At 36.8% G+C, this 13,097-nt stretch overlaps 2 protein-coding genes across 3 annotated transcripts in view; both read right to left on the bottom strand.

Moving 5' to 3' along the window:
• Nucleotides 1-13,097, bottom strand: part of POLR2B (RNA polymerase II subunit B) — a 24,606-nt gene extending 11,509 nt beyond the window's left edge. Inside the window, exons 1-13 of the mRNA XM_014062442.2 lie at nt 13,008-13,097; nt 11,768-11,840; nt 10,741-10,891; nt 8,781-8,893; nt 8,413-8,632; nt 7,707-7,865; nt 6,749-6,913; nt 5,102-5,298; nt 4,170-4,289; nt 2,916-3,102; nt 1,600-1,743; nt 691-830; nt 64-175 (exon numbers count right to left, since the gene is read on the bottom strand). Coding sequence (XP_013917917.1) covers nt 64-175; nt 691-830; nt 1,600-1,743; nt 2,916-3,102; nt 4,170-4,289; nt 5,102-5,298; nt 6,749-6,913; nt 7,707-7,865; nt 8,413-8,632; nt 8,781-8,893; nt 10,741-10,891; nt 11,768-11,840; nt 13,008-13,026 — 1,800 coding nt within the window. The 5' untranslated portion in view covers nt 13,027-13,097. The remainder of the gene's footprint in view (nt 1-63; nt 176-690; nt 831-1,599; nt 1,744-2,915; nt 3,103-4,169; nt 4,290-5,101; nt 5,299-6,748; nt 6,914-7,706; nt 7,866-8,412; nt 8,633-8,780; nt 8,894-10,740; nt 10,892-11,767; nt 11,841-13,007) is intronic.
• The window catches only part of REST (RE1 silencing transcription factor), a 55,314-nt gene continuing 55,224 nt past the window's right edge, over nt 13,008-13,097 (bottom strand). Inside the window, exon 5 of one of the 2 annotated variants that reach the window (XM_087716391.1) lies at nt 13,008-13,097. In XM_087716391.1, coding sequence (XP_087572517.1) covers nt 13,072-13,097 — 26 coding nt within the window. In that variant the 3' untranslated portion in view covers nt 13,008-13,071. The other variant, XM_087716393.1, reaches the window with a different exon arrangement.

Below are 13,097 nucleotides of genomic sequence, written 5' to 3'. Positions count from 1 at the left end.
TATTTTATTTTTTGGTCTAGGTTAGCATCTTTATAGGACAGCTGGAATTACAACAAAATTTACCTCTGATACAATGATGTCCATTTGCCGCCGCAGTTTCCTCAGCGTATTCATAAGTTGCTCTGGATCTTTGTGAATTCCAACCCAGCAACCGTTCACAAATATTTTTGTGGCGCTTATGGTAAAAAGAGAAAGAGCAGTTAAGCTGCTGCTTTAGAGTGAACCATATAGAACCTAATGTGAAGGAATAGAGGTAAGGCTACATAAAGACATGCGTAGAAAGCTACCATTATCTCAGTAGCTGGTTATCTCAGATACCTACAAGCTCACCTAATTAGCAGAACCAGATGTGGGAAAAGAGGAAAGGTTACGTATAGACATGCACATTACAGCCATGATCTCAAGCAGCCGGTTATCTTTTAGCCCATGATCTCACTGAGCAGAGACAGGCCGTTATCAGGGAGTTAGGTGAGATTCAACCTTGGCTGGGATAGCCTTCTGGATTCACAAGGAGAAAAAGAGGGAGTAAACCAAAAACAAGACTGTTGCTTTCTGTGCTTTGTTCTACTTGTTAAAACTATATAAAAGCCAAATAAACTCTGCGTAAGGCAGACAGATATTTTGGACACCACTGCTTGATGGATTTCTGAAAACCTACACTAATGGAATTACATTGTACTTGGTTCTTACTCTGCAATTGCCGCTGGGGAGATTTCTTCCAGGTTTTCCATACTCCATTCTTCTAAAAATTCCAGAATTGGGGATGGCTGAGACCCCACAGAAATATAGGCCATCAGAGCAAGGTTCTTCACAAGTCCCACAGCATGACCCTAAGAACAAACACAGACTAAGCTTTCCATCTTAACAAGCTCTATTATGCACAGAAATTCTGGCAGTTTTTGAAATTGTAATAACAATTAATACAAGACTCAAGACTGTTATATGAGAATGGATCCTGAGGCACATATGGTGGAAGACAAACCCCGTGGAACCCTTTTTAAAGATTTTGTGGACCACCCTGTAATAATTGCCCTGAATTTTGGCAGTTGGTTTGTGAAAACATCCCTGCTATTTCAAGATACTGTAGAAATAATAAGGAAATGTGTGACAAAACCTAGAACAAACCTAAACTTTAAAAAAATCCTGCAGGATTCTCCCAGAAATGGGAGAAAAGGAATATCCTAGCCTAAGTTACTTTATAAGTTACCACACTCACTGCAGCTCTTCCATAAATGTACCTTGTGTACTTGTAACTCAGTTCACATATCCTTCACGTTAACTTACTGGGTTTCATTACCAACCAATTTTAACTTGAGAAGATGTTTAAAAATCTGAACAGACACTCTACTAAATACTGCAGAAAAAGATGGTAATGATAAGGTAGTCTCTTTCATGGAAGCTGGGTTTTCCACCTGCAATTTTTATAAGCAACATTTATACAGCAATTTTGCCTATGAAAATTAGGCTAATTGTCCGATGCAAGCTAAATTACCCTATGCAAAGTAGCCTAATTCACATGGGAAAAATCTACAGCTCCAATTTTTTGGAAAATTCCATTCACTGATGGTATAGAGGAACTTAAATACAATCTTTGATTACCTCTGGGGTTTCGGCAGGACAAACCATTCCCCACAAAGTGTTGTGCAACTGCCTGGGCTTTGCTAGTTTACCATCTCTTCCAATAGGCGAGTTTAAGCGTCGCAAATGGGAAAGTGTAGAAGCAAAGGTGAGGCGATTCAATACCTGAAGAAATGCAATCAAGGACATTTTTAGGCTTTTCATAACATACAAAACCGATACATTGTTTCTATAAGGCTGTGGTGACGAACACGTGCTCCAAGTGACACACAGAACCATGTCACCTGGCATGCGTAGTGTCACCCGTTCCTCTTCTGGGTTTCTGGCACGCATGCGCGTGACCATCAGCTGGCCTTTGGAACCTGGAAGAGCTGGTCTTCTGTTTTCCGGCATGAGCATGCGCGCCGGCCAACTGATTGTCGCGCACTCATGCGCAGCAGTAACCAGAAGACTAGCTGGCTGGTGCACTTACGCCTGCTGGAAACTGGAAGTTCATTTTCCAGCGAACACATGCCCCCTTGGCTACTCCTCTTCCAGGTTATGGCCTCGATGAGCGCAAGCGCATTCCCTTTTTGGCACTTGATGCCGAAAAGGTTTGCCATCACTACTATAAAGTCTGAAAGTCATATTATCAACTATGAGGAATATGTCACTGACAGTGAGTCACTGAGAGTGAGTTGGGCAACCATATAAATTTTCTTAATAAATAATTACAAAAGCTTTATTTACAATATTTATCACATATAATTTGAGCACCATATTTTACTAATCTTATTAAGCATACTTTAATTCTGAATTATTAAAGGACTAAAGAATGGGCACTTTTAACAAAGAACAAAATCTAATTAGTCTCGCGGGTGAAAGTTTACTGAAATCCTTTAAAAGTGCAATTTTATTTTCTTTATGTACTAAACAGGAAGGAAGAGGCACAAGGAAGCTATACAGTGTAACTGTTCTAAGAAAATTTTGTATAAAAGATCCATTTGAAAACAAATACCAAAGAATTAGGACTGTTGTTGGTTGAGGAAGAGGGTGGCTCGGGGTTAAGATACTGAGAAGAGAAGCTAAGGTAGAAGGAACAAAATGAAGGCTGGGCAGAAAATGGGGCAAACAAGGCAGGTAAAGAATTATTTATTTAGGAAAGAATGAGGAAAATAAAATGAGCATCCTTATATTTCAGCCAACCCACTGAGCTAGATTGTCATTCTCTAAAAAGAATTCAGGTGATATAGTCATGTCTCTGCTGAGCTGATAACTTTAAAGAACCTAAATTTGAATAGCAGGAGTATCTAAAACAAAACACACTTAGACTTTCACACAACAGACAATACACTTACTTGCGATACTCCAGCTCTAGCCTGGTGAGCTTTCTTCTGATCTCCCCAGTTGCCAGTTGCTAATGAATATTTCAAACCATCTGATATAATCCTTGTTTTAATTGCCAATTCCAAGTTAAAATCTTTGCCTCTGTCAATGAATTTCTGGGCATATATTCTAACTTCTTTCAGCAAATTCTTAAACATTCTGTTTAGGGAAACAGAAACATTGAATAACAATAAGTGCAATTTTGCATATTTTCCCATAATCTTCCACATACAATACCAAACCAAAAGGTCTCTATTTGCAAAACATTAGGCACAGTTGAAACCAGGTTGCAACAGGACTAACATTCTCAGGATGGATACCAGAGGAATAAACTTTTCAACAATGTCAGAATATTTAAATCACTCAGATACTATGAATCTGATTATCCTGACATTGTACAATGAAGCATTTAGGGGGGAAAATCAGTACAACAGTTATGTTTCAGAAAAACACATTAAGTAAAACACCAGATTGATAAGCAAAATCTTTCATGTCTTCCACTATTTTCTGTCTCCAAGCACTATTTAAAAAGAAGAATTGAGAACTGTTTCAAATAGCCTAGAAGAGCAATGTGTTTCAGTAATCATGATAATTTCAATTGGTTTGATAGTTAATGTAAAATTAAAGGGTCTCAACATTTTATTGGATATAAAGTCAACAATCCTTGAAACATGCATTATTCTATTCTTTCAGGGTAAGCAATATTTTGCAAGGAAGGGAAAAAGAATAGAAAGCAAAAACACTAAGGGCAAGATATAAAGGAAAAGGAAATTAATATTAGTTTACAAATACACTATTAATTATAACTTTCTATACCATTCTATCCTTGCAAACCAGCTTGCTTACATGCACTATCAATATATTGCCTTTTATTCTCTAAACCTGACATTTCTCTCTCTTTGAAGGCATTACCGTAATTTCAGATAACCATGATATTCCCAGACTTTTCTGTCTTCTTGATCCATTCATTCTTCCTTCATATATTTCTCTCACAATTTTCTAGAATCAAACCAACTTAATATATTTCTTTTGCACAGCTTTCATAACAGCCAATCATTTTTTTTATTCAATTCACATTTAATCATCACCCATCTCTTATAAACAGATTATCCTGCAGGCCATTATAGTCTACAGAGAAGTAAATATGTGTATTTTTACACATAACTTTTCAAAAAGGTGCAGTGTACTTAGACAATCTAAAGTAATAATTGACTACATGTACTCACCCTCTGAAGAGGAAAGCAAGCAATGGTCCCGCCAGGTCAAGCCGCTTGTTGCCATAGTGATCCCTATCATCTAATTCCCGTCTCCCCAAGGCTGCTAGCAGCAATCTATGAACCATGTACCTGAGAAACAGTGATTGACATAGATTACAGGAAGGTACAAGTGTAGGTTCCTGGATTGAGTACATAATACAAATCAGCAATTTACTCCCAATAAAGGAATCTGCCCAATCTATCATCTATTCAGAAAATCAAATTGTCGTCCCAAGTATCTCACTGCATGTTATTTAAATTTGCTGCCAACAGTTTTAAACCTGTAATTAGCGAAATTCAACTTTGTTTTTTTGTAGATAACAAAACCCAGAATATCTGTACAATCATTCAGGAACCTTTAATTTATCTTATAAAAATATTGTAAATAGATCAGTTTTTCTTTCCAAAATATTAATGAAACACTATTTTCATTTCACTATATAAACTATAATAAATAAATGGAATAAACAGAAATGCTGATACTTAGGTCCTCCCAACAGCATAATTTATTCAGAAACTTTCCACTGTACCTTTGATCCGCTGCACTTAAATAAATAAATAATAAATAACCAATGACTCAAATTCGATTTGGCATCATTATCCTGGGACACATACATTTGCCTTCATTTGTAATAAAACACTATTTGAGTTTAAGACAGCATTTCATTGCATCACACTGAGCCAGTAAATGAACTTTATAAGTTCACTGGCCCATAAATAAAATACTCACTCCCAAAGCAGCAAGATGTTCCATTTTTATCAGTTTTCCCACCAATAGGTATTGTAAATATGAATCTCCCCTACCTGGAGCACTTTACCAATGTTGATTTCAACTGCCATAATCCCCAGCCAATATGATCACATATATGTTTACATGGATAGTATTATATATCAATACATACCCAAGAAAATAAGCCTTCTTAGTTTCACAGAAGTCACTGACACCAACATGTGGAAGCATCTCTTTCTGTAAGACTTCTTTGGCGTACTTGATTCTCTTCTCTTTAGTGACACCGGGCTTTGCACCTCTTGAACCAATGAAATTCAACGCAACATTCTGTTCCTGAATCACAAATGCTTCATCCAAAGAAGGCTTCACCTATTGCACATATAAAAAGAAAATGAGAGTTACCTTCTTTAAGGAACTCCTTGGCATTTAGAAATACATTATTAAATAAAGATGCACAAAAATAGTCAAAAGTCAACAACTTCTAGCATGTTTCCTGCATGTGAAACAAAAGTTTATCAATGGTCACAAATAAGGATAACATTATGTAATATCTAGGTTTCTAAAGCAAAATTAGGAAATTATAGTTCAAAGCACTTCATACCTTACAGTAAAGTAAAGTACCTTTCTGTTCACAAGAAGAAGAACTGAACAAGTAAGAGCTAATTCTACCTCTTCTACTAGAAAGTAGGGATTTTGGATTTCTTCCTGTTCCATAAAGCAAACTTCAGCTGACTTCAGCTCAATGTGATTTGGCTCATCCCTTAAATTTCATTCAAACACACTGTGACTGGTAAAGGATGCATAGGACAGTGAAGAAACTCTCTTTCTGTCCTAGAGTAGGAGTGTAGGGTCCATCTTCCAATTACCAAAAAGAGTAAGTCCAACTACCATTCTTGGAGGAGAAGTTAACAGTTAAGAGCTATATAGCCTCTTTGTGAACAAAGTTGGTGTCTGAAGAGGATCTATATACTGTAATTTATAGTCTTTATAAACATAGGTGGCTGCATCCCAGAGCTGCCATCCAAATGTCTATTGAGACCAGTCACATGTCACTACTCAAAAGAATGCTGTGAAGCAGGAAAGAGGCAGTATCATGCTGGCTGTGAATGTCAGGTAATGCGTTCTCTTGCTCCATTTTTTATATTAGAACATGAAACTCATCTCCTCTGATTTCCTGTTTCTATGAGGAAGACAAGACTGTCTAATGAATGAACTCCTCCTAATCTTTTGCACACCAAGCTTCAGCCATACATTTTCTGTGATGGAATAGGCTGTGTTCAGTTAAACCATAGTTGTATCTGATTTTCTGCCATCCTGCATGCCCATTCTGGCATCAATGGACCTCATTCTTCAAACTGGCCAATCATGCTTTATTAGTGCTCCTTCTCATCAATATGAAGTTATTTCAGACTTCTGGGCTGCTGATGCCCTGTATCTTGTCTGTCAAAGGTGCATTGGAAATGTTTCTGAATGACAACGCTGCTTGCCTCCTTTAAGTTTCCCCACCTCTAGAGGCCTCACAAGACTCTTCCACTAACTGTCCAACTTCCAACTATTAGGCCACTCTGTCATTTGGCCATGCCATCTTCCTCGTGTATGATTCTATACATGCCTTGACCTCATGGCAGTGAAAGAACTGATGGTCTGCTTCTCTCTTCTTTACTATCATTCTTTTATTCTCTAAGACATAGTTGATTCCTTCCTCTAGAAATTGTATGCAGTTCAATTTGCTTTGGAGTTTAATAATGCGAGAAAAGCATAATATAAAAATATACATTAATCTAATTTAGCAATTAATATATAGAAGCATGTACTTTACCATTTCCATCATCTCAGGATCCTCAAAGTCATAAATTATATGCTCCAAGATGTCTCTGTCAGATACAAATCCTAATGCACGGAACACAATAATGATGGGCACTTCCTGCTTTATATATGGCAAAGTTGCCACAATACGTTGACCTATCGCACTCTTCTTTGCACCCTAAAGTTAGAACAAACGCAACATCTATGCCATCAAACTGTATTTAGGCAATATTTGATAATTTTCAAATGCAGTGCAATTTTTTTAAAAAAAATAGTTGGACCTCTTGTCAACTCTCTCCCTTACACACACACACACACACACACACACACACACACACACACACACACACACACCCAAATCCCTTGGACCTATGAACTCAGGTTGAGCAGAAAAAAATGCATCTCCAACTTCTAACCCTTGCAGTGGTTCAGTAGAACACCATAGTTAACAGTTTCCGAGATCATTATAAGGTCCAGCAAGACAAGAATAGTCAGGTTCCTGCCATCCAAGTCACCACAAAGCATCCACAAGAGTAACCAATGCAGTTTTTGTCCATGCCCAGGTCAAAGATATAGATAACTCTCACACACAATTCAGAAATTGTTGTAGCTTTCCCTATTTGCAAACAGAGTCTCTAAAAGTCTAATGGTCTTAAAGCACCTAATTTTCTTAAACATCTCCCCACAGACCTTAAAAAACAAACAAACCCCCAAGCAAAATAGTCTATTGAAGGTGGGGAAAGACTCTGGAAGATCCAACAGGATTTCTAACTGATTGGATTTTGACCTTGTTCTGCATTTTTCACTCCTGCAACAGGCAAGAATGAAATAAATCTTATGTCTTGACAAATCAAGGCAAGCACAACACAGGCAGGAGGGTCAGAAAGAGGATCACTCTATTCATTTATCAATCCCTAGGGTTTTTTAAAGATTTTTTTAAGAATTGAAAACTATGAATTGAAAATTCTCACCTGCCCACCTCTGGCCAACATGCTAACCCATATAGTACTTGTTGGTCGAGAGGAGTTCTCCAGGCAAGAACGGCACTCTCCTGTGTATGCATATTTAGAATCTTTCTTTGCAAACACATATACTGTGTTTGTAGCCATTTTCTCTTGAGCAATCAGAACCTGTTTGCAGAATATAAACGAGCATTAAAAACCCTGTTTAATAGCTAAATATTTTACTGTCTTTTGGAATGCTTCAAACTATAATCATAAAGAGTTTCTGGAAGTCATGATACACATAATTATTATGATTATGTATAATTATATTTATATTATTATTTTCACTTGTAAAACAAACATAACAGAACAGGCATGATACAAAGAATTCTAAGTTCCAATCTCCATTAAAAAAACCAAAACAATCTATTTTGTTTCAACCAAAACAGTTTCAACAAAACCTTTGTGTTTGTTGTATTTGTTAAATAGCTGAAAATCTCACACCTTCCTCACATATTTTGTAATTTTTAATACCCAGGTTATAATTCAATATAAACCAGATTGTTAATCAAAAAATACTGTATGACTCTTTTTTTAATAATCTTTTGAAGAAGAAAAAACCCTCTAAATTTAAATGTAAAGATGAATGTTCAAAAGGGACTGAAACTATGCTACAGCAAGCAGATGGAAGATTCTTATTCATGCTTCCTTGTTGAATATACCTAAACCTTACCTTTTCTGATCCATTAATAATAAAATAGCCCCCAGGATCAAGAGGGCATTCATTCAGTTCACAAAGATCACGATCAGTCAAACCATTTAATAGGCAGTACGTGGATCGCAGCATGATTGGAATTTTTCCTATGAATGTTTTTTGATGTTGTGTCTGCAACTGGTCTTCTCCTTCCTTAATAACTGTCTTAGTTATATCCACATAGAGTGGAGCAGAATACCTTTGGAAGAAAATGTACAGTCTGTTTTATCTTCTCAATTCATTTCAATACCAATATAATCAAGATTATTTTGTACCACTGCACAGTTCTTCAAATAATTATACAATTCTTGTTTCTTCAATAAATAGTAGAGGTAGATAGCTCTTACGTCAGATTTCTGAGTCTGGCTTCATTTGGCATCATAGGTGAAGGGGCACCATCTCTTTCCCAATGAGTAGGCTTGGACAGATAAATTTGTTCAAATTTCAAAAGATAACGTGGCTGAAAATAACATAAGCACAGCATCCATTAGGCATCACACCCAGCAGCATTTTTATCAAATATATGAAGTGAGGAGAAGCTATGCAAACATTTTGATGAAGATCAAGAAACTGAAGGTGAATCTTGACCAAAAAGGAAAATGAGAGAGAGTTAATTACATTCTCTGCAAATTTGGAAGGTTACATCATCTACTTTGGATGAAGGAATGGATCTATAACTAGAAATTGCTCCTTAAACTGTTACTGCTGATAGAGTAAAAGCAACCTCTGTAGCAAGAAGTGCTTTTTCATAGCCTGGGTTAGTTCATTTTCTATAGCAATAATCTGGTTGCAATAATACATGCACTGACAATCTTAAACTGGGTCACCATAATATCTCTGCTTGTGGGTTACCTATGAAGTTGGCCTTGCAACTACAACTAGTGTAATATGTTACAGCTATATTGCCAAGTTGGACAGCCTAACAATAACATATTACATCTGCTTTTCTAATATACACATTTCATTAAAGATTTTTTAAAAGGAAGATAATTAACATAAACAAAAGAAACAAAAGAGGGACTTCTCTGTCGCCGCTCCGACCCTATGGAACGAACTACCCCCAGAGATCCGGACCCCCTCCACTCTCATAGCCTTCCGAAAGGCTATTAAAACCTGGCTATTCCGGCAGGCCTGGGGCTGTTGACCTCATGACTGAGGTCCAGCCCCGACTAGATTGGGTGCATGATGAGGTTTTAATCTGTTCTTCTATGTTTTTTAATTCTTTATTTTTATATTTATTTTCTGTAAGCCGCCCGGAGTCCTTCGGGATTGGGCGACCTATAAATCTATTAAACTCAAACTCAACTCAACTCAAAGTGAAACCTAAAATTGAAATCAAAAATTGCCTTTTAGAAAGAGAAGCAGCTGATCTACCATGCAGTCTTCCTATAGAGGTTGCCTCATGCCATTCTAGAAGCAGGAACCATTTTGGGAACAATCACAATTCTTGGATTGTGAGAACTGTGATTGTTTCCAAAATGGTGCCTGCTTCTGGGATGGCACCACACAGCTTCTATATAGGAAGTCTGCACTACACATCAGCTGCTACTCCTTGGGAAAGGTGATCTAGAGTGAGGCAGGCGTGATGGAGTGGGAGAAACCCACGGGTGAGGGACCCAGTGATGCAAAAAGCAGTCCCAAGGCTTAAGGGAGACCGAGTTGGATGGGAACTAGGCCGAAGGGACCCAGGAGGGCAGGATGAGGAATAGGCAGGTAGGGGGAGCTACAATGTCCCTGCAGTTGGTTGTAAGGGCAGATGGATTGCCAAGCACCTGAATTTTTGTCCCATGATTGTGGAGATAATGCAGCACCCATAACTTTGGGTACAAGTCATAAATCCCTGTGTTCAGCAGTCATAATTTCAAATGACTACTGAATGTATGGACATAAGTAGAGGACTATGTATAGAAACTATTATTGTTTACTTATAATTTATCACCCGATTTTATTTTTATTTTTTTGATGAGAAGCAGTGTGTATGTGTGTGGATATGCTTGGATATGTGGTGCAAGGATTTCTTTGCTGTTTTGTAACTAATATGCTACAGTCTCCTTCAGATATATTTTTTTCTGAAGTGAAATAACAAGGTGGAACATTTTAAATAAATGTTAATACATTGCGTAGCATGTTGCCCATTGAGATTAAAAAATAAAACAAAATGTAAACATATACTTCCTTATTCAGACTGCACATTTATTCTTCTATTATAAAACTCTCAACTAGATCTTTTAGGATACACAACAACTGACTGTTGACAAATACCAACTTGTGCTTCGCACTATCTTTAAAAACAGAACAGTCTCTTACTGGTTCTTCTACTTCACCGGTAGCATGTTGAGCTTCTGCTTGTAGATCAATTGGTGGGGCATCTTCTACAATTCTTTGCACAGACATCTGAATGAACTCATCAAAAGAATCCAGTTGCTGTCGAACCAGACCTTTTTCATCAAAGTAGGAGCTTTGGAAAATATTTTAGAGCCAGTTAGTGTTTAGATTCAATCTTTATCATAGCACAATCAAAAAAGAAGTGTTCCCACCTATATGAAATACGGTAAAAATGCATCTTGCTATCTAAACTTTTTACTAGTAGTTGCTTTAAGTTATAACTTACAATCAACAATTCTTTTGAATTTGATGTATTGTCAAACAAATATTATGAATGGATCAGTAAAAATTGTATCTATATTGCAAAAGATATAAAATATATATTCTACTTTTAATAGCCTTCAAACAATTTCTCCCTCATTACACTGACAGCAGAATAAAACATTTATTTACTCAAGAAGTAATTCTATTCACTTTGTCCTAACCCTTACTTTCTCACATTTACACACACACACCCGTATATTAGATTTTTACAACCCCTGGTAAGCCCCAATTATAGGAGGAAGCTAACTGCTTCCATCATCTGTCAATCGGCTCGTCACAAGAGTCTATCACGACAGAAACCCAATGTTTTTTACTGTTGCCTTTGTTATATTTGTGGTTTTTTTTAATTTGTGCTGATAAATAAATAAAGGGAGACTAGTATAGATCTATTTCAAGCTATTTAGCTCTCATCAGCTAGCCATACCCTTACTGGGATTTGAACCTGGGCTATATTACATACTAGGCAGTATGTAATGTAATTGTCTGCCTAGTATGTAATATAGCCCAGGTTCAAATCCCAGTAAGGGTATGGCTAGCTGATGAGAGCTAAATAGCTTGAAATAGATCTATACTAGTCTCCCTTTATTTATTTATCAGCACAAATAAAACACACACACACACACACACATAATGTGTTTCATTCTGAGAATACAGCACATTTTATATTTTTAGTATGAAATGTTACCTGATGACAATCCAGCATGCTTCTTGCCACAGATCTGGAGTGATTTCATCATCATCCTCATCATATTGCATATCTATAAAAAAGTGGGGGGGAGGTAAGGAACTTCTACAGCATCTTTTTAACCTTTGCAGAGAGTTATTTTTAATGCTAATAGTGTATTATTTTTGATGTTTACTTTTAAAATTTCTGGACAATCAAGTAGTAACAGTTTTTCAATATCTTGAGCAGAAGTACAGAAACAGAATCTGAGATATCTTTATAAATTATTTACCTTATATTTTACCACTGAGTTATGAATTTGCTTTTATATTACATAATTTAACTTCTAATTTAAAATTTCTTTTTTTACAGGAGTAAAAAAGTCTTCTACAATTATCTGGGAATAAATTTCATGTAACAATGGGACATATTCAAACCATTGCTTCTGCATTTGTCTGCGAAAGCAAAAATGTCTAGTACAGATTAAAAATCACAGAAAGACCAAATAACTGAAAATAAATGCTGGATTTGTTTCTGGTCTGATCTCTAGTGACTGAAAAAAATATATGCATATGTTAACTGAAAAATCCCACAACAGCCGCCTTCAAATATCTGTACCAAATATCATTTTTTCTAGATGCACTTATATTTTGTAAACTGTATGTATCACATATCAACGAGATAATTTAAAAGTTTTAAAAACGAAACCCTACAGAAAATGCCACACTGTCATTGAACTGCAGCATGTCTTAACTGAAAAAAATTAGATATATTTTGTATCACTATACATTGAAACAAAGACACTTCGTATACTGGGGTTTGAAGTTGACTTGTTTTCCCGAAATACAGTTAAAATATCCAGTTTAACCTGAGGCTCAACAATGGCTCTTATTCAAACGCCCTCACTTATATTACATTATAATTCTAACAATGAGATCCATTGCACATCCCTTGGACCAATTCTACGCTGTCCTCCTCCGACCTTAAAGCACGGAGAAGTCATCAATATCGGCCTGATCTGATTAGAACTTATCATAATACTTGCAATAAGCTAATCGAAACCCTTCGGATCCCCCATCATCTTTAACAGTGTGGATTGATTAAAAAGCAGCCAGGCTACTAATTAGCAGGTGACTTCGGATGCCACCAAGAAAACAGACAGAACAGTTTTAGGAGCCAGAAATGATATGGAATAAAGCCTCCCCGCCTCAAAGAGGTGAAGGCTCCCTTCCCCAAGCAGCTGCCTTAATAAGAGACTCACCTTCGTCCGCATCATACATCTTGGCAAAGGTTCCTCTCGGCTGGTCACGAATACAAGCAAGATACTAGCCACCACCAAGACGGCTCCCTT

This window comes from Thamnophis sirtalis, unplaced genomic scaffold (genome assembly GCF_051295495.1).
Source record: "Thamnophis sirtalis isolate CommonGarterSnake01/CBP01778 unplaced genomic scaffold, rThaSir2_p1.2 scaffold_5, whole genome shotgun sequence".
Classification (NCBI taxonomy): domain Eukaryota; kingdom Metazoa; phylum Chordata; class Lepidosauria; order Squamata; family Natricidae; genus Thamnophis; species Thamnophis sirtalis.
This window is presented reverse-complemented; position numbering and strand designations above follow the sequence as displayed.